Source organism: Ascidiella aspersa, chromosome 8 (genome assembly GCF_963924565.1).
Source record: "Ascidiella aspersa chromosome 8, kaAscAspe10.2, whole genome shotgun sequence".
NCBI lineage: Eukaryota > Metazoa > Chordata > Ascidiacea > Phlebobranchia > Ascidiidae > Ascidiella > Ascidiella aspersa.
The window spans coordinates 23,027,441-23,046,409 of record NC_139454.1 but is presented as its reverse complement, the minus strand read 5'-3'; the positions used below and the strand labels follow the sequence as shown (position 1 = coordinate 23,046,409).

Sequence of the window (18,969 nt, the reverse complement as noted above, 5' to 3'; positions counted from 1 at the left end):
TGCAACAGAGCAACTGGTTGCTCACAGGTCATGGCAATGGCGATTGACACAAACAGTGGCACTTTGGCATTTTTACACGTGTAAGTGAATTAACAGTTTTGAAAATGTTAACACTTCGGTGTACCACATACGGATAGTTCGCATTTGTATTCTAAAATAAACAGTTTAAAGTATTTAACTTGCGATTGTAAGTTTTAATTAAAATGGAAATGATATTGTGACTGAATCATTCCAAATTTTGTGTAAAAATACCATAAAAATCAACCTTTCGTTCCTGAAATTTTTTCTGGTAAGCGATATTTTGATTGCAGTTAATTTAGTTGCTATTTTTTGCGAATATTGTTTTGGTAATCAGCTGACAAGTGACACAAAGTGCAAAGTTGTAATTAATCGCGATTGTTATTAAGTGTATGGTTCTGTAGCAAAGTTTTCTTGATTTAGGCCATGTTTAAGGGGCTAAAAGACAGGTTAGCCACCGATAGCCGAAGAAATTCGCCTGCTGCTTCACCAGCCGCCAAAGTAAGTACATGCTTTCATTAACATTTGATCATTAGACGCTCTATCTTGATTGTAGCTTAAATAAATTAGAGCAACGCACAATCTTTGGGTGAGGGTGGGTCAAGTGTTATCATATTATTATTTAATACTGTTGCTTAACCTACTCACACACTTGACCAAATATTAAACTTGTAATTATTTCATTTATAGTAAATTAGTCTTTTCCACAAAAAAAATAGAAACAAATAACGGGAAAGGGCTTTTTAATCGTTTAGCGAACTTCTAAATTCGTGCTACCAATAACCGTTCTGCAAAATCACCGTGAGAATATGCGAAAGGTGTAAACTATAACAGAAAAACTCAAGTTGGCCATGGTCTAGAATCCTACCATTTTTTACAACAACAAATCGAGTCAAAATTGAAATTGCAATAAATAAATAAATTTGGGAAAATAAATACAATAATAATAATTGACCCACCCAAACGCTAACTCACACCCTAACCCAAATAATGTTAACAATATAAACCCTTGGACGAAAATGTGGTAGTATTCGAGACCAGCGCCCCAATTGTAACACCCTAATATCTGCGAACCGTATCATTACCAAGTTTTTTTCGACAGGGTGCATAGTCTATATTTCGTTTTGAATATTTTTGCTCACCTGAACTAGTATAATATTTAAATTGCGAAAAAAAGTTTAATTCCGGTTAGTTATTTTAAATATGAAAAATTGTTTGATTTTCTCCACGTCAAATTTTGAACTTTGGTGTCAGTTTTGCATGGCGAATAGCCTCCAATTAACTTATACAGCGAACAAAGTGCAATTGTCTTAGGATTCGATTCCATCCCAGTGTCGTTCCACCAAAGATCTTTGGTGTGCAATCTTGCCAAAATCATGACCGTGATGTCATTTGGCTTCAAATATTGTTGCAATAAAAATAGCTTTTCTAGCTTTATATATTTTGTAGTATTATCATATTATGGTGTGGAATTGGGACAAAAAAGTCTTTGGCTGCTACAAAATTTGGGCTTAGAATTAGATCCAGAACCTAATGTTGGTTTGTTGCAGTTAAATAATGGAAACAAGGAATTATCTTCCAATGAGTCGACTCCGATAAGAACGCCAAGTTCAAGAACACAAAGTGGTATGTTATAACTGGCTGCGACCTGCGACAGAGTCTTTGAATTTATTTATGCATTAAAAAGTCTTTTAAAAACTCAATGTTTTTCAAAAAGTCTCTGAATAGTCTTAATAATTTCACAAGAAAAAAGCTGAACATTGCCATAGCCATCACAAAAGTTAAGCAATGTAATGGTAATAATTTCTATAGTTAAGCAATTTAGCTGAATATGTAAAATAAGAGTTGAATTTAATTTGCATTATATATTTAATCATTTAAACTTTATCGTGTTGCTGAAAAATATATTTTTGGCTGACAATAACTTTAAAAACCTGTTTATTGGTCTTGCTCAAAAATGTAGTATCTCTGATGTAAATTGTTTGTTTAATTCACACAAAAGTTTACAAGCGTCTAAAAGTTAAAATTATTATTAGTTTTTGCTTCTAGCAGTAGAACTAAATAAACAGCACTTTTGTATAGCGGTATAATTTATTTTTTACACACCCTGTAGGAAGCAATGCTGATGCAGATCAAGTAACATCAGAAGAAAATGGGGCAGTCAGCGACCCCTCCACCCCACAACAGCCCCAAGGGGGTGGATTTTTTCGAAGGTTGGAATTCCTTACCCCGCTCAAAGACCAGGTTTGTGGTTGTCGCTTTGTATAGATGAGGGTTCGTGGACCCCTTTTGAATGTGTAGACTAGTTTTTGGGGTTTGTTATATCCTAATTGAACAGATTGTTTAATTTAAAATTGAGTGAATTTTTGGAAATAAAAAAGATTGAGTACAAAAAAAAAACGCTTTTTCCTCTTTAATGTTTTCAAAATCAATTTCAGTGTCATAATTGTTCATCAGTTCAATTCAAAACATCAGGTGTTTAAAGACTACTTTGTTTATTTTTTTCATTAAACCTACGCTTTTTTTACCCAATTTTTTTTAATTTATAATTTTTTAGAAGAAGGTTAAGTCAAACCATATTGCAGTGCAGGACAACTTCTATAAGTAATATTTTTTGCTACGCCATTCATTTTAATTTAATAACGTGTATATTTGATTTGGTTTTTAACTAAAAAGTGTACAGATTCTTAAAATACATCGTAATTTGTTTTAGTATTTAAAATAGACTTTTTGTTAAAAGATGAATACAGTTAATGTTGTACCGCAGCAAAAGAGGTATTTATAACAATTTTTTGTGGTCACCAGTTATTTTTGCTATCTTTTTTTTGAAAACTTACTGCTTCTTAACAAATAAAAAAAAAAGTTTAAAAACCTGCGGGTAAATCCAGGATGAGATATTTTTTAAAGGATTATAATAATTTCACCTAGCTCTTGACTGGCATCTTAAGTTCCTATAAGTAAAGTAAAATACATTTACATAGCTTAAACTTTGAGTTTCATTGTTTATATACGCGTCAGTGGAACAGTGATCGACAGGCAGAAACCTGCTGCCAATGGTTTTGAATTCCATAGAGATTTTACTGCTTCTAGGTTGCTGCCAAGCTCACTGAAAGCAGAGAGTCGATCAATTCGATGATTGAGGAAAGCAAGAATCCTACGACTCCTGCAAGCAAGAACGCCAACCATAATCACACCGTTGAAAGCGACTCAGTAAGTTTCCGAAGAAAGTGGTTTATTAGGAAAAAGAACAATTGTTTCCTAAAAAAGATCCTAAAAAATAATGCGTTTAAAAAAGTACACACATTTTGCAATAAATTAGCACACCACTGTAATTGCTTTGTAGAGCGATTGGATCACTGCTATAAATTTGCAAAACATTTTTGTTATTTTATGGGATTTTTTCCCTTAATTTACATAAAATGTATTGCATTTGATTCTTTCTGAAATTAAAAACAAATAACTTGCCACAAATTCTTTTTTGCAAAAACACTTTTGTATGTAATAAATCTCCATCAAATTACATTAGGTATAAAAGCTAAAAATCATTTCTTTAAAAAATGAACAGTCTAAATTTCATCATTCGGTCTTATTATTATTTTCTTTTTTGTTATTCTGTTTCCTCCTACCAATTTGTTGAAATTTCTTTAACAGATTAGTATTCTTTAACAATGATTGCATAAGTTTCTTTCCACTTAATGCATAAGCTTCTTTTCCACTAAATGAATCTAAAAGCCAAAAAGGTCGGGCAAATTGGTATGATCATGAAACAGACGTTTCGATTTGAACTTGTACCATTATAACATCTTTTTAAAATAACGTCAGTTTACTCGCCTTTTTTAGGCTTTTAGATTCATTATCAAGCTACATTTATTTCCACTGTTGCTAGGAAACTCCACGAAGACTATCGGAAAGTCAGGACGGCGAACATGGTTCCGGTGATGCAGTGGGTGGTGTTGAAATTAAGGATGTCAGCAAAGACCAATTGCTTAAAAAAGTTTTAAGGTATCAGCTATTGACAAAAAAATCTAAATTGCAGTCACAAAATTCCCATTGCTTAAGTGTTAAAATTAAAATAAATCTGTCAAAAATTAGACTGTCATATAATTAAAAATAAAATAAAACTTTTTTTTTGCTACAAAAAATTTAAAAACAAAACTGTGACGAGAGTCAGTCATTTTATAAAAATAAACAAATTTAACTTATTTTTCCATCATTAGCCTCTTATTCAAATATTGTTTAAATAATATAAATTGTTGTTTTTATTTTACAAACGAGCTAGACAAGGGGCTGTTAAATTCCTCTCTTTCATTATGCATGCGATCTAATGAGTTGCGTGTTTTCCTTTCAGACTTGAAAAGACATTGCTAAAATACAGAGAGAAGTACTCTGAAGTCACCTCGAAGATGACGGCCACTTTGAAGGAAAACGAAAAGATGAAAGCAGTTTTGCAGCAGAATCAGGACAAGTTTACAAGAAGGGTCAAAGAAATGAAAGAGGTAGCTCTTGACAGTGGTACAGAGTGTTGACATCTAATTAATAAGCTTTTAGAATAAATGCACTTATATAGGACTTTAAATTTGACTTAATCTTTTCTTTTTTTTGGCATGTAAAAAAAGATATAGAAATCCTTAAAGGATGAACTGTTTTGTTAAAAGTTTTTTTTTAAAAGGGACCCAGTATAGATATAAACTGTTACATCATACAGACAATAAAATTCAGTCTTAATTTATTTTGAACAACACTATGCAATGCCATGCTTGTTTTGTATTTGCATAGGACTACATTTTGATTTATTAGCTAAAATATATGCATTACACCGCTTAATTATTCCTCAAAATTTATGTTTTGTTTCATGCCAGGCTGCGGATTTGGACAAGCAGGCCAAAATGCATTTGGAAGAAGAGTTGACGTCGTCGATTGAGGAGAAACAACAGGTTATCGAAGTGCTGCAAACACAGGTACGAAGTGGCAAATATTTTTTACAATGTACTTTAAAGGCCAAGTAAAATTTATATTTCTAGATTTACTCTTTTTAACAGTTTTGAACTTTTTTATATATTAATTTTGCATGATTGTAAACCGGTATGTCGGTCGATCTTAAATATTACCCATTATTGATTACAACTCTCTCAACTCTCTTACCTCAAAAAACATTTGTAGTTTGTTTGATTTAGTTTACTTCTAAATGTCTTATTTAATTATACGATAAACAACTTGTAAAACGCCTGATATAGACTGTACAAACAAAACTTTTTTGCATTTTTGACAAACAAAACCTGCAAGATTTAACGATTATAATATGACATTGTGCACAACTGCTAGAGCCTACAGGTATTAAATTAACATCAATATATATCTTTCAGATAAAGCTTCTTAAAAAGCCTGACGATCAAGCGCAAGACAGTGAAGGGGTTGTGGTGATGACAAATGAAATGAAAAAAGCGCAGGAAGGTTTAAAAGAATCTGAAGAGCAAGCCAAAACGCTTCAGTCCGAACTCAATAAACGACTGGAAGAAATTGAAAAAATCAAGGTGGAATATTAGTAAAGACTGATATCTAGTTTCATTAACATTGTTTTTTTTTATAGTTAATAAATTTTTTTGGCACCATTAAAAACTTCAGCGTATTTTTTTGACTTTCCATTCCATTTATTGTCAAACTTAATTGGAAGATGTAGAAAAAATTGAAGCAACATTTTTTTGTAAATATTTTTATAGTGGTTTTGTAAACCAGGTGACCTGTCAATTTTGCTGTACTTATCAAAACATATGTATTAATTTGACTTCACTTTTCTGCAGCAAACCCACATTGAGGAGAAATCAAAGTTAATCCGTCAACTAAAGCAAGCCAAGACCCTTGTAGAACAACTTGAGCAGGATAAGGGAATGGCTTTGGCCGAGGCAAAACGTTTAACTCACGCATCCATAGAAGCTAAAGATAATGAGGTAAAAAATATAAAAAAAATTTGGAACACACTACCTGTTTTTTTTTAGCAATTTCTAAAAACAAATAAAACTATAATATTTGATTAAATTGACATTTTTTATAATAACTATAATATTCGATTAAAACAACAATTTTTATAATATGGTATAAAATATAATGTTAGCACCACAAGATTCGTTTTTCTCATTGCTACAATGTTTTTATGTTTTCAATTGCACCTTTTACATACAAATATTTTGTTGCTATTTTGATACGGTATGTATAAAAAGATTAACCTCTTTATACACGTTTGTATATTCAATGCAATATTTTGTTTTGATCAATTTGTATGCATGAGTTACAAGGCCCTTCCAAATCTAATAGTATAATTTTTTCTAATAGTATAAATTTTAGCTAATAGTACAGCTTAAATGCTTTAAGCAAGATTTAAATTCCACTTTTACTGATGTATGGTGCTTCACATGCCTACTTATTGTTTCAATTTCTGAAGTATGTAGCTATTGATTCACTTATTGAAGATACCTAGTCTCACCATGTTTGCAAACCTGAATTATTGTTATTCTATAACCTAATATATATATATATATATATATATATATATATATATATAAATTTTATCACATATGCATGCATGCTTGTGTAGCATTTCATTCCAATTAGCATGTTATGAAAATTTCAATAAGCAATTAAAATTGCTATTACCAGAAATCAATGTGAATTATGTATGCACAATGTTTATTAGTTGTTAAAATTGTGCCGCTGTATTTTTTACTGCCATTGTAGCGAAACAAAAACTTTCAGTCGCAATTGCTTATCAGCATGTCGTTCATGTTTCAATGTAATTTCTGTCCAGATAATTGAACTCCGCGGACAGTTGGTAACTGTAAACGAAGAAATCAGTAACTTGAGAGACCAAAAAGAGTCCCAGGTAATGTTATCCAATTAAAAACTTGCCTAGAAGTAATATTATTTTCCATCTCTACCAGACAATTATGTATTGTGAAAGTTTTGTAGTTGTTTTGTGTCATGCACTTTTGTCAAAATGCTGGGCTGCTAAAATGTATGGCTTTTATCAATTCGAATCATGAATTGTGTTTGAAAGGTAGACTTTCGTATATTGTGCATTTTTTTGTATTGTAAAGCAGGTCTGTGTAAGTTGTATATCTTGTGAGGCTAGAATTGCCCACACCACTCTGAAAAAAATCTGAAATATTTAAAGACTTAGCACAAAGTTTTACCGTTACACTGCAAAACTAAGATAAATGTTGCAAATAAGAGCAATTTTTTAGTTCCTTAATGCATGCAGAAATGTCCAATAATATCAGTTTAAAGCCGTTACCAGATCAAAAGTGGTGGTAGCGGCTAGGCATGTCCGATACTTGACATTTTAATTCAATACTGATACCCAAAAAGTTATGGAAGCAACACATATTTTTTCAAAGTTGAACCACTGCATTGGATCAAAACTATGACTGAAATTGCTACATTAATTTGGAAACTTATTTAATACCACCCTCGAATCTGCACAAAATGCACAACATATATATAGCAAGCTTAATTGTTTAACATGCACAAATTAAGATAAACGACTCAAATTTACAAAAAATAATACTTTATTTTAACCCTAGTCATTCGTCCACAAGAGTCAAGTCAAGTCATTTGAAAACAGTGACTTAAGTCATTACAACACTGCTATAATATATATATCACTTCCACCGGAGTGGTGAGCCAAAATGTTTTCACATTAAGGAGAAAAAAATGTTCGAGGAGCTCGAAGCTGCCGTCGAAAAAGTCCAAAAGCTTGAAGAGGATAAAGTCCGTCTGGAGGCCGACTCGGCAGCGATGCGCAGTGAATTGGAAGAGGAAATAAAACAGGTAGAACAGACGCTCGACGAGGAGCGCAAAAACCTCGTGGCTGACGTTTCTCGAGGGAAGTCCGAGGTCCTGAAGCTCTTACAGGTCAGTTGTTTTTATTTGTTTCTTGTAACTTGCGTAAATTTGTATGTGAGCAACCAATATCACCAGTTCTCAACCTGGGTGACTTGTATATAGCTCAAAATCTGATTTCAAGTGCTTTTTTTTGAGCTGCACCTAAAAGTTAATATATTACTGTATTATTTTTATTAAATTACGGTAATAGTTAATTAGCCTATTCCTGCAAACTATTGACTCCTAACCTAACTTAAAAAAATAACTGTTGTATTTAGTAGAATTGGTTTCAATTTATGTTTTTATCAATACCTAATGTTATCTTGTTATTGTTTCTATTTTTATGTCGGCTGCTATTTGATCTTTAATTAAAACGCTTAAGAACCGCGGACGTCTTACATGTTTGTTTAACATTCAAACCTGCATTTTGCGGATTGATAAAATACTTTTTCTGCACACAGATCAATACTTAAAAAAAAGGTCAAAAGCTAATTCTAATAATTATTTTTCCACTATACAAACATGATCAGTTGCTTCAAAGTTAGCAATCTGCTGTCCTAACTTTGTCAAAACATCACACTTTTGCATTTCTTCATAATTTTTATCGGCTTGCAAGCTTGACACCGATTTTTCCCTTGTTTGTTCAGCTTTAGCGCGTCTTGCTATGGCTGTACTATGAGTTCAGGACCAAAGGTTTGATCCCTCTTGCATGTAGTTACTAACTTTTCCATCCACCCGTAGCACCAATAATTACTTGACAGAGCTAACAAACTGTTTCCTTAAATTTCCTTAGTAAGTTAGTGGCGAAATATCATAACGAAATATTTTAATTTCAAAACTCCTTAACTTGTAGTAATTGCATAGGAATTGGTTGGAATGTAGTATTGTGTTCCCAGTAGCTTGTTTCACAGACTTTTTTGAAATGTAGTATTTTTTAGTAGAGTGGCTGCTATTTATTAATATTTAGTTTGTTAAAATTACTTTGTATTTTTATTTTTTAGCAGAGAATAACAAATAAATGTAATCTTCTTTAAGTCAATACTACTTCCATATTTTGCAAAACCCGTTTGACAAAAAATAACTGATTGCCATATTTACACCATTACACTAATCCTGTAGCTATGTCTGAATTAAATCTTACATTTTTAAGGATTTTGCTAAAACAAAACCAAATGTTTCAAACGCTGGTATTTACTTTTTTGTTTCTTAAATTTATTTTGCAAATGTTAATTTTAACATAGCTAAGCCATTTGAACTTTTCAAGTATGTCATACTATAATTTTAAATCATTTTTGTAAATTTGCAACCAACTTTAACTCTTTTACAATTACAATTTCAGCCTATTTTTATTGCTCTTTGTGAGTTGTCTTTGTAATTTTTCCACTTGTTTCAAAGTTGTATCTTACCAGCATGGTTTTATTTGTTACAGTGCCTTTTTACACTAATGGTTAAATCAGGGGTGTCCAACTCAAACATGCCGGCATGCCAATTTTTATCTTATAACTTCTTCCCGTGCCAAAGTTTCGTAACCAAACCAGTTCTTTTCAATCATAAAATCGCTTTTTTACCAAAATCAAAAACGTTTATTTAAACTTGAAACACTGTGTAGTAGAAATGCGCATTACTGCATCTAAGTGTCCGTCGGTGAGCTAACTATTGTAACTTCACACCAAGCTATATAATTATGTTAATGCTAGCCTCCAGCCCTTCACTATACAGTACAATGTTATATTATCAGATGTAATTGTTAGATGTAGTAATTGCCTCATTGTTTTATATTGTGAACAAACAATGGCAATTGGCTGTATAACAAACTTAGTATTTTTTGACAATTGACTGAATAACAAATTGTATTTTTTGACAATTGGCTAAATAACAATTTTAGTGTTTTTTGGAGGGCTTGCATGCCATTTTTTATTAGGTCGCGTGCCACATTTGGCACGCGTGCCGCTTGTTGGACACCCCTGGGTTAAATAGTAGCTAGCTTATTTACAACTTTATAAAACCACTCATACCTAATTCATTTCAATACAAATTTGCATAATATAACCACCTAAACTAAAACCATTCCCAAATCTTGTAGTTACATTAGATTCTTTATCACTATACAAGATATGTATATCTGTGTTTGACGTAAAGTTTTGGACACTTGTGTGAATCGGGGGGCGATATTCCCATTCTCTCATTCATTGGGTTAAAAATACTAGTTTTTATTAACTTTATTAACAGAGGCAGTCTCAAGAACAACTGCAGGTCGCCCAGACCAACAAAGAAGTCGAATTAAAGGAGATAACGGAAAGCCACCAAGAAGAAATCACAGAAATATCAGCCCGACATCAACAGGTTTGTGATTTTGTTTTTGGAAAAGACTATTTACTCTGACGCCAAAGTAGTTCCAATATTTACTAACGGATGCAAGTGTAAAAGAGCTATCTGGCCAAACAGTTTCTTTTCTGTGCTTTTTATCATCCTGGTTAAAAAAAAACTTTCCTCTAGTCTAGTTGACATGTTATGCTGAAGAACGGTTTTTAGCTTTACCACTGAGTTTTTGTTGTTCAGTTTATTGGAGCTAGAATCCTGCTAAATTTGCACGCAACTTTTTTGCACTTATTTTTGCTAGAACTCCTAAAAAATTGTCTTGGGTAGCAAAGTACTGCACATATCATGTAAAAATTTAACTAGTTTTAGCTGGCAATATTTTTAAACTTTACCGCTGACATTTTGTTGCCTAGTTTGTTAAAGTAATAGTCCCTCTAAATTTCTAGGTTGTTTTTTACCCTTTTCGTTCAGAATACATTAAATACACGACCTATTTCGATTAGCATCGGTTGTTCTCAGCGAGTCGTACAACAAATCTTTTCAGAGAATATATTGCTGCCAGACATTGTATCAATAAAAAAAAACTTTGCTGGCCCCAAAAATTTATTTTTTTATTATTAGACAATATGCAAACAGCTTTTAGGTCTTGGGGAGTTTCAGAAAAATTAAGTCAGGTGTAAAAAAGACCAGTTAGCCCAGGAATAAAACATTTTTTTAATTTTTTTTACCAGGCAAATTTGGGCAAAATAGTTTAACACATATGGTACACAGCGATGGTTAAAAGCCACTGGTGAAATTATCAATCAAAAGTTCATAACGATTTTTATTGGTCACATTGTTTTTGTAAAAAAAATATTTAATATGATTTTCGTTTGTAGGAACTGGAGAAACTAAGGTCTGAAAACCAAAAAAATCTTCACGAGAAATCTTCTGAGCATCAAGATGAAATTAGGCAGATTGAAAAAGATATGGAAGCTAAACTTAAACAGGTATATATGTGTAACAGATAATGTAAAATTAATATTCTTTCAATAAGTTCGTAAACTTTTTTCAAATAAAGAAAAAAACAAAACTTATGTTAACCAACTTCTTAGCGTAATTTCAGCAGATGGGTAATTAATTAAACTGTCCATTTAACAATCTGCATTTACCATGCAATTATCCGAACCTGAATCTACATTAATATATGTTAAATTGTGCACATGCATCAAAAATTTAATTTAATTAAGCGATTAATTTGGAAATGTTGTGTAATAACAGATTTTTTATATACCTGATAAAGCACTGTTATTTTGCATATTAACCTTGCAAGATGCTTAACGCAATAAACCAACCACTATGTGAAATCAGTCAGCCATGAAAATAAAGGCAAATGACAAATTCGCAAGTTCGAAAAATTCTCAATTTACTGATATCGATATATCAGAAAAGTTTTATACATATCTCTCTCTATTATATTATTATTGTTCTTACAACAGTTTTTTTTTATTAAATGTGCCAACGTTTTGATGACCAATTCATTGAAAAATATAAACAGCAGTCAAACAATTTTTGTAATTGATACAGTGCTTTGCTGCAACAGTATATTCGTATATATACTCTACAAGACTACAATTACCTAGTTAACTACCCATTTATACTTACTGGCTGGCCATCCATATACTATCGGACATCCCTGTCCTAATATAAAAATGATAAAACGGTAGCAGTAGATTATCAGTAAATGCTATTGGTGAACTAGTATATATGTGTTTTATCTCTACAATTAACTAACCGTTTCTTTACAAAGGTTTTGGAGGAAAACGAAGCCCAGATGCGACTCGCAATCGAAGAGCGTGAACTGAGCAAGATGGCCGCCGTGTCGAAGCAAGATGAGGAGATGCAGAATCTACTCTCGGAGCAGGAGACGGAGATCCGAAACCTCACCAGGAACATCGACGAGGAACGAAAACGATGCGAAGCGCTAAGGAAACAGATGGAGGAAGACGGAAAAACCATGGTGGAGAAAATTAAGGTTTGGTATTTTTTCCAAATTTAGAATTTTCTTACGATTAAAATATTCTGTTGGGATCCAAATGGTGAAAACAAACGATTCTGGTTGTACATCAATTGATAAACTAATGACAAAACTTGGAAATCTATGTTTGTTTGGTGAGATGTTAAAAAAAAAAAAAAAAAAAATTATTTTTATAAGCATCATTAGCATCTTTCTTTAAATTTGTATTTTACTCTTTTATGTATAAAATTTTAGTTCTCACAGTATTGTACGTAGGTTTTTTACAACTCAAAATCCTTAAAAACCATTGCAAGTAGCAATAGGTATTAAAATCCCCAACACAAATCTTATTTGATTGTTTATTGCATTTTTTTTAATTTTTTTAACCACTTCAACTTTTTATGGTGAAAATGTATGAACGCTTTTACGATTTTTTTGTTGTATAGATATGCATTTTTTATTAAAATATTGATAATAAATAAATTTTGTTTTTAAAATGCCAAACATTACATAATTACATTATAAATTCCTTTAATAGAAACAAGTTTGCAAAAATAGAATAAAATATTTTATTGACTTTTGTGTTGATAAAAATTGAACAAATCCCAATGAAAAGCAGATAAAATAGAAATCATGGGAAAAATGGTACAAAACAGAGATGACCGTATTTTCTTGGTGTTACAGTCGTTACAGCTGGAACATGAAGAAGAGATGTCAAAAGCAGACAGATGTTGGGAAGAGAAGTTAACTTTGTCGCAAGCCGATTTCACCCAACAATTAATTGCCCTGGAACGATCTCATGATGAACAGAATACAGAAAATGAAGCAAAGTGGCATCGTAAGAAAGAGGTAACAAACATCTGTTTTAAATACAAATTTACAACAAATTGACTCAGTTAGCGCAGTGGTTCCTAACCTGAGTCCATAAAAGTTACGACTGCTTTGTAAATTAATAGAATCTTTTAATTCAAGGCAACATTTATTGATTGTATCACGTTTTATTTAGGCAACATTACACATTTCGCTATTGTTTATCAAATAAAATCTAGTTTTGCAAAAGTTTTGCCTTTGGTCATTTCTTAAATCAATCTAAAAATGGTTGGAAACATCTTTTAGAATAAAAAGTTATATGTAATATATATGTTATATGTAATATATAAGTAAAATAAAAACAGAGTTTAAACTTTTAGAATTCGTATTTAATATAGTAAAATAAAGTATATTACAAAATGATAAATTAAATTCTAGTCATTCTTAAACTATATTGGCCTTCAAAAGTATACGTTTTTTATAAATCCTTGTTTGATTTGCAATCACAGCAAATCGAAAAGCAGCATGCGCAAGAAATCTCTTCCATCCGACAAAGGTTGGAATCAAACACCCAAGAAAGAAACAACTTATTCCAACAGCAAGCCACCAAGATTACCTCTTTAGAATCGAAGGTTAATTTTATCTAACTTATACCATAGAGCATAATGACTTGAGGTTACAGTTATTTGTTGAATATATAATAATTTTTATAGAATAGTAGAAACCATATTTTGAACGCTTTCAATCAGACTTTTATTAACAAAGATTTATTTCAAACGTTTGCAAAATGCTACCTACTTCTGTATGGGCTTTGGTATTCGTTTTAAGTCTAACTATAACCTCCAACCATTATATTAAGATATATTCGAAACGTTCACAAATGCTATTTCCGATTTACTTCTGTGTGGGTTTTGATATTCGGTGTAGTACAGTTTGATAAAAAATAGAAGTTATTGTACCTTTTAAATACAGAAACTTATACCGCACCCTATTCTAAGAAAATAAAACGGCAATATTGTATCACATGAGTATTCATAACAAACGCATTATTATAAATCAATATTTTTTTACGTGAAGTCTAATTATTTGTGATGTTCTACTCCTTTTATCAAAATATTGTACCGGTATATTTATTATTTAGATGTTGTAAAATATTTTTCCGTCTTTATAACTGATCGCCGTTCCTAAATTGTTTTTCAACTTTTCTAATATTACTTTTAGCTCCAAAACCTTGAATCGTTGAAATCAAATCTGGAAAACAAGTTGGACGCCAGTGACGCAAAATGCCAGGACACCAAAATGGAACTGGACAGAATAAGTGAAAAATTTAAGAAACAATCTCAGCAAATTGTCGAACTTAACTCCTCTTCGGAAAAGCAAATAAAATCAGGTGAGTTTAATGCATTAGTTGAGCGGCTTAAAAAATGTTAGGCTGGAAACGATGCTGTAGAGCAAGGGTTCTTCAACTGGGGTCCATGGACCTCTTAGTGGTCCATGAACGCCTAATTGAAATATTAGTGTAATTTTAATGTAAAATTTTAGATGTAAATCAATTAATCAAAGAAAACAATTTGATTAAAATAAAACGGTTTTGCACTGACGCTATTAACTATTAAGACTACATTTCACTTTCACATTTTTGGACCAAAATGAGCAGATTTATGAAGTTTATTTGTATTGTGATGTAAATTTATGATGTCTTATTTTTAAAAAAATTCCCTACCGTGGTCCACGCGAGCCCCCCAAAAATGTTAGGGATCGGTGGAAAGTTTGAGAACCCCTGCTGTAGAGATAACCAGGGGCTCCAAAAATTTTCAAAAGACGACAAGGATTATAATCGCGGCAAGATATAAGTTATCCCACGTTTTACTTTGTTGTTTAAATAAGACTTCAATGTTTTGTGCTTTTATGTCGATTTGTAAATTATTTTCTACAAGCTTACGCTTTCAAAATAATAACTCGTGCATATTGTTCACAGCAACTTATTAGCTTTAGTATAGTCGTTAACAATAAATAAAAAGTCAAGTCCTTGTCATAAAAATAAACCCTTAAATGACAAACTCATCCGATTATGAGCAATAACTCGGTAAAAGATGTTATAAAGGCGACGTATAGCAATCAAATTGTTTTATGAGCAAAAATTAAGATAAATAACCCATTTTGTAAAAAAATGCCTAATGAAAAAAACTTCATTTCGACCCAAGTCCTTTGCCCAAAATACTCAAGTCAAGTCAAGTTGTGCAAGTCAAATCATTGATTAGGTCATTACAACACTGGAAATATATCGTGTAAATTAAATTACTGCACTGGAATTTCAAAATAAATTCAGCTTAAAACAACAGTTAGCTTTAAAAGCAACTGTTAATCGAGTTTAATGGTAAACAAACAGAAGTCTTTATCTGTTATAATTACATAAACTTATACCACAGTAACATATGCAGCTTAATTCGAATGAATCATAAAACAACAATGTTATATAAAACAAGTAAATATAATAATAATAATAATAAACATATAGTAAGTAACTGTAACTGAAAGACCAACAAGCTATAATACAAAGACTGTAGCTCCTTACTGCTTGAAGCACAAACACAAAGTGAAGGACAAACTAAGATTAAAGTCACATGAGCCCAACACATAAATTAAACCGCATGAGAGATAGAAAAACATAGAACACTTAAACAAATTAGATAACTTAACAGCAACCATTTACCGCCAGGAGCCGACCAATTGGATAAAGCCAATCAAAACAACAAAGAACTCGAGACGGAATTGAAGAAGCACAGAGATAAAGTTCTCCAGCTGAAAAATGTCACCAAAGAAGAGATTCAGGCCCTGGAGAAAGAATTGATGGAACTGAGAAACGAACACGTGAGTTATGTGCGATAAATAACATACATCTTGATGTTAAGACTGTTCATATATACAGGTATAGAACATGAAATCATTTCTTGAAATTTTACAGAAATGTATATTCCGCCGTATGAATGAATGACTTCGAATTAAGGAGCTCATGTCGCCTATTCATAAGGCGAAAATATATTTTTTTTGAGAAATGATTTTATGTTTTATACACTTACTACCAGTGCCTTCTCTCTATGCTGAAAATGAATAAAAGAGTTATTCGAAACGTTTCGAATGCCACCTACTTCTGTATGGGCTTTGATATTCTTACTACGTCCTACTACAGCCTCCAAGCATTACGTATAAGGTTTATACCAAGTCCAACTAGTAACTAGGTTTGGTCGTTCATTTTGTTGCTAAAAAAACTTGCAAAACTAAATTTAATTTTCTTTTTTACGATTAAGGTGTTAATTATCATTTATCTCACTTAAAAATAGATCAATTGATAAGGATAAGTTACCCTAATAAAAATTAACCATTTTTGAAATTGAATCCCCTTTTGTTTTGCATGTAGAAAATCGAAACACTTATTCGGAAATTGACCTTAAATTTTGCCCAAAATATCTAAATATTTAAAAAAAAACGGATCTTACTTCATACGTAAAAATAATCTTGAGTTAGAACAAAAAGCAACCGATTTTCACTGATTTTCTTATCATCTATACAATTAACCATAAGACTGGTGGTATTTAAACCAGAGCTGCGAAGTCGGTTAAAAAATAACACGGGTCTGACGTCCCCTTTCCGACTCCGCAGCCCTCATTTAAACATATAAAAAAGCAAACGTGCTTTAAAAAGTCTGGGCATTTCTAAACAATGCAATGTTTTTATTTTTATTTTAAACTGTAGGAAAAAGACAAGGCGGAGTTGTCCAGGGTGCAAGAAGAAAAACAGAAGGCAGAAGTCGATAACGAGACGCGACTGAAAAAACACGAGGCTGAGATACAAAGCACTAAGTTGCAAGTAGCCGAAGCCGAACAAACCATTCAACAGGTGACTATAGGTTTAACCGATGTAACAGTAAAAAAAGTAAAAAATTCATTTCTGAACTATTATTTGTCTGGTGTTTCACGCTTAAGTTTGTTGTTTTTGTTTCAGTTAGTTTACTTAACTCGATGTAGCCATCTTTTTTTGAGGGGTAGTTATTTTACATATTTTCCATAACGTCGCAAACAGATAACATTTACCTTTTATGGTTTGCATAGTTATTAAGATATTCTAGTTTCACATGTCGTTATCGTACTGGGCACTTTACTCGTTGCAAACGAAAAAATATTTTTATCCAATGTAAGTATTCCTATTCGGCTCTTACTATTCGCAAACAAAATAGATATTTTTTTTACTTAAAAGGCATTTGTCAACAACAAAAACAACTTGCCAATTTTCCATGTTTAGTGATTCTACTGTACTTTAAAGTTCATTCGTCACAAGCAATTTTTTTATCTGGACTTTGGATACTTGGCTCCTAAATGCCGTGTTTAAACTGCAAAGTAAAAAAAGCCTTTTTCACAACACCTTTTCCATTTTTAGTTTTGTTACCTAGCTTTATAACGCATATATCGTGTGTTGCAAGTGTGTCGCATTGCGTGAAGTTCCAGTTTTATAGAAATCATTTTCATTTCCTTTAATGCAAATCGCAATTAATATGCCGGTCAATGTGATAAATGTGTCCTTTTTAGCCCAAGTGACTGATTTTGATATAATTGAAAGCAGGGTTTCTTGACCTGGGGTCCGTTGACCCCTTGGAGACCGCTTGATTTATATTATTAATTGTCGAACACACACTTGCTAACCAGCCAACCTGAACGAATAACGAAAGGCGAAAGTGAAAAAATATCCTGCGTTGACGGTCGACTAAACAAGAAACGAAAAACGGCGTTTTGCGCTCGATCTTGGTTTCGCATTAGCTTAAGACGCGTGACCCAATTACACTGAAAAAACACGCAGCTTCGGACGGTGCTTGGACATACATAACCGCCGAATCACTGACTTCGGACATACATAACCGCCGAATCACTGACCATCTTCAGTTAATATGACTGAGAAGTAAATCAAAGCATCAATTTTAAAATGTTCTTTGATGTAATTTTCAGATCAACAGTTCAATGAAAGAACAAGAAGCATCCATGCAAGAAAACCTTCGCTTGGAAACTGAGAAACTCGCTGCTCGTATGGGAGCTTCTCAGCAAGAAGTAGCGATGAGAGCTGAAAAATTGGAGCAGGACAAATTAGATCTTCAGGTTATTATTAGTCTACTTTTCATGCGATAAAAAAATTGTGCCCTAATAGCTTCACTGTGTTTTGCAAGTGTGAATTGCAAGTTTTTGCATAATGCGATTATTCATAAAACGAATTATAAGCCTAAGTTTTCGCATATTGAGTTTATTGATAAAAAAAATATAAGTACTGCGATCATTTTTCACTTAAGTTATTAGTTACCTCAAGTGAAATTGTCAAAAACAAAATTACCAATATCTTGTTTTGTCAAAACTGCTTTTCAAAATTTAAATTCAATTTTTTTTTTCAAAATAAACACACGTGTAAAGTCAAGCAAATTGGGAAACATGGTTAGGCTTTGGTAATTGACAAACGTGTTAATCTTAAAATGGACAGATACAATGCACCCAGCCAGTGTTGTATTGATTTTTCTCAATGACTTGAATTAATTGCACACAAGTCATTGTTTTTGAAAGTTACACATTTTGTTTTATTGTCAAGGACTTGACTTGCTCTTTTAATATCTCAAGTGCCAGGTTGCCCCGCACGGCGCTGATTTGTATTAGATAGTTTTCTTCTGTCGGCCTGACTTTTTGTTTGAAAACTTTATACTTAATCTATACTGATTTCATATGTTTTTGACTATTTTTTATTAACTTTATTATTACTTTGCTATGTATATGTATTTTACTTTACCTAAAGAACTGACGATGCCAGTATATAGGCGGAATTTCTTTAAAAAATGGCTGATGCTGGTTTTACTAGTGTTTTTAAACTTGAAGTTTAATTGTTTGACTTGGGCAATTAATGATTTTTTTTGGTTATTTTTG

At 32.0% G+C, this 18,969-nt stretch overlaps 1 protein-coding gene across 1 annotated transcript in view; it reads left to right on the top strand.

The window, feature by feature from the left end:
• The first annotated feature begins 444 nt into the window (after positions 1-444).
• LOC146136925 (uncharacterized) overlaps positions 445-18,969 on the top strand; it is a 36,479-nt gene continuing 17,954 nt past the window's right edge. Inside the window, exons 1-20 of the mRNA XM_083396287.1 lie at positions 445-523; positions 1,546-1,648; positions 2,136-2,262; positions 3,109-3,228; positions 3,905-4,020; positions 4,367-4,514; positions 4,878-4,976; positions 5,382-5,549; positions 5,817-5,963; positions 6,818-6,892; positions 7,714-7,923; positions 10,123-10,236; positions 11,091-11,201; positions 12,002-12,226; positions 12,893-13,057; positions 13,528-13,650; positions 14,240-14,408; positions 15,738-15,889; positions 16,772-16,915; positions 18,016-18,162. Coding sequence (XP_083252413.1) covers positions 445-523; positions 1,546-1,648; positions 2,136-2,262; positions 3,109-3,228; positions 3,905-4,020; positions 4,367-4,514; positions 4,878-4,976; positions 5,382-5,549; positions 5,817-5,963; positions 6,818-6,892; positions 7,714-7,923; positions 10,123-10,236; positions 11,091-11,201; positions 12,002-12,226; positions 12,893-13,057; positions 13,528-13,650; positions 14,240-14,408; positions 15,738-15,889; positions 16,772-16,915; positions 18,016-18,162 — 2,742 coding nt within the window. The remainder of the gene's footprint in view (positions 524-1,545; positions 1,649-2,135; positions 2,263-3,108; positions 3,229-3,904; positions 4,021-4,366; positions 4,515-4,877; positions 4,977-5,381; positions 5,550-5,816; positions 5,964-6,817; positions 6,893-7,713; positions 7,924-10,122; positions 10,237-11,090; positions 11,202-12,001; positions 12,227-12,892; positions 13,058-13,527; positions 13,651-14,239; positions 14,409-15,737; positions 15,890-16,771; positions 16,916-18,015; positions 18,163-18,969) is intronic.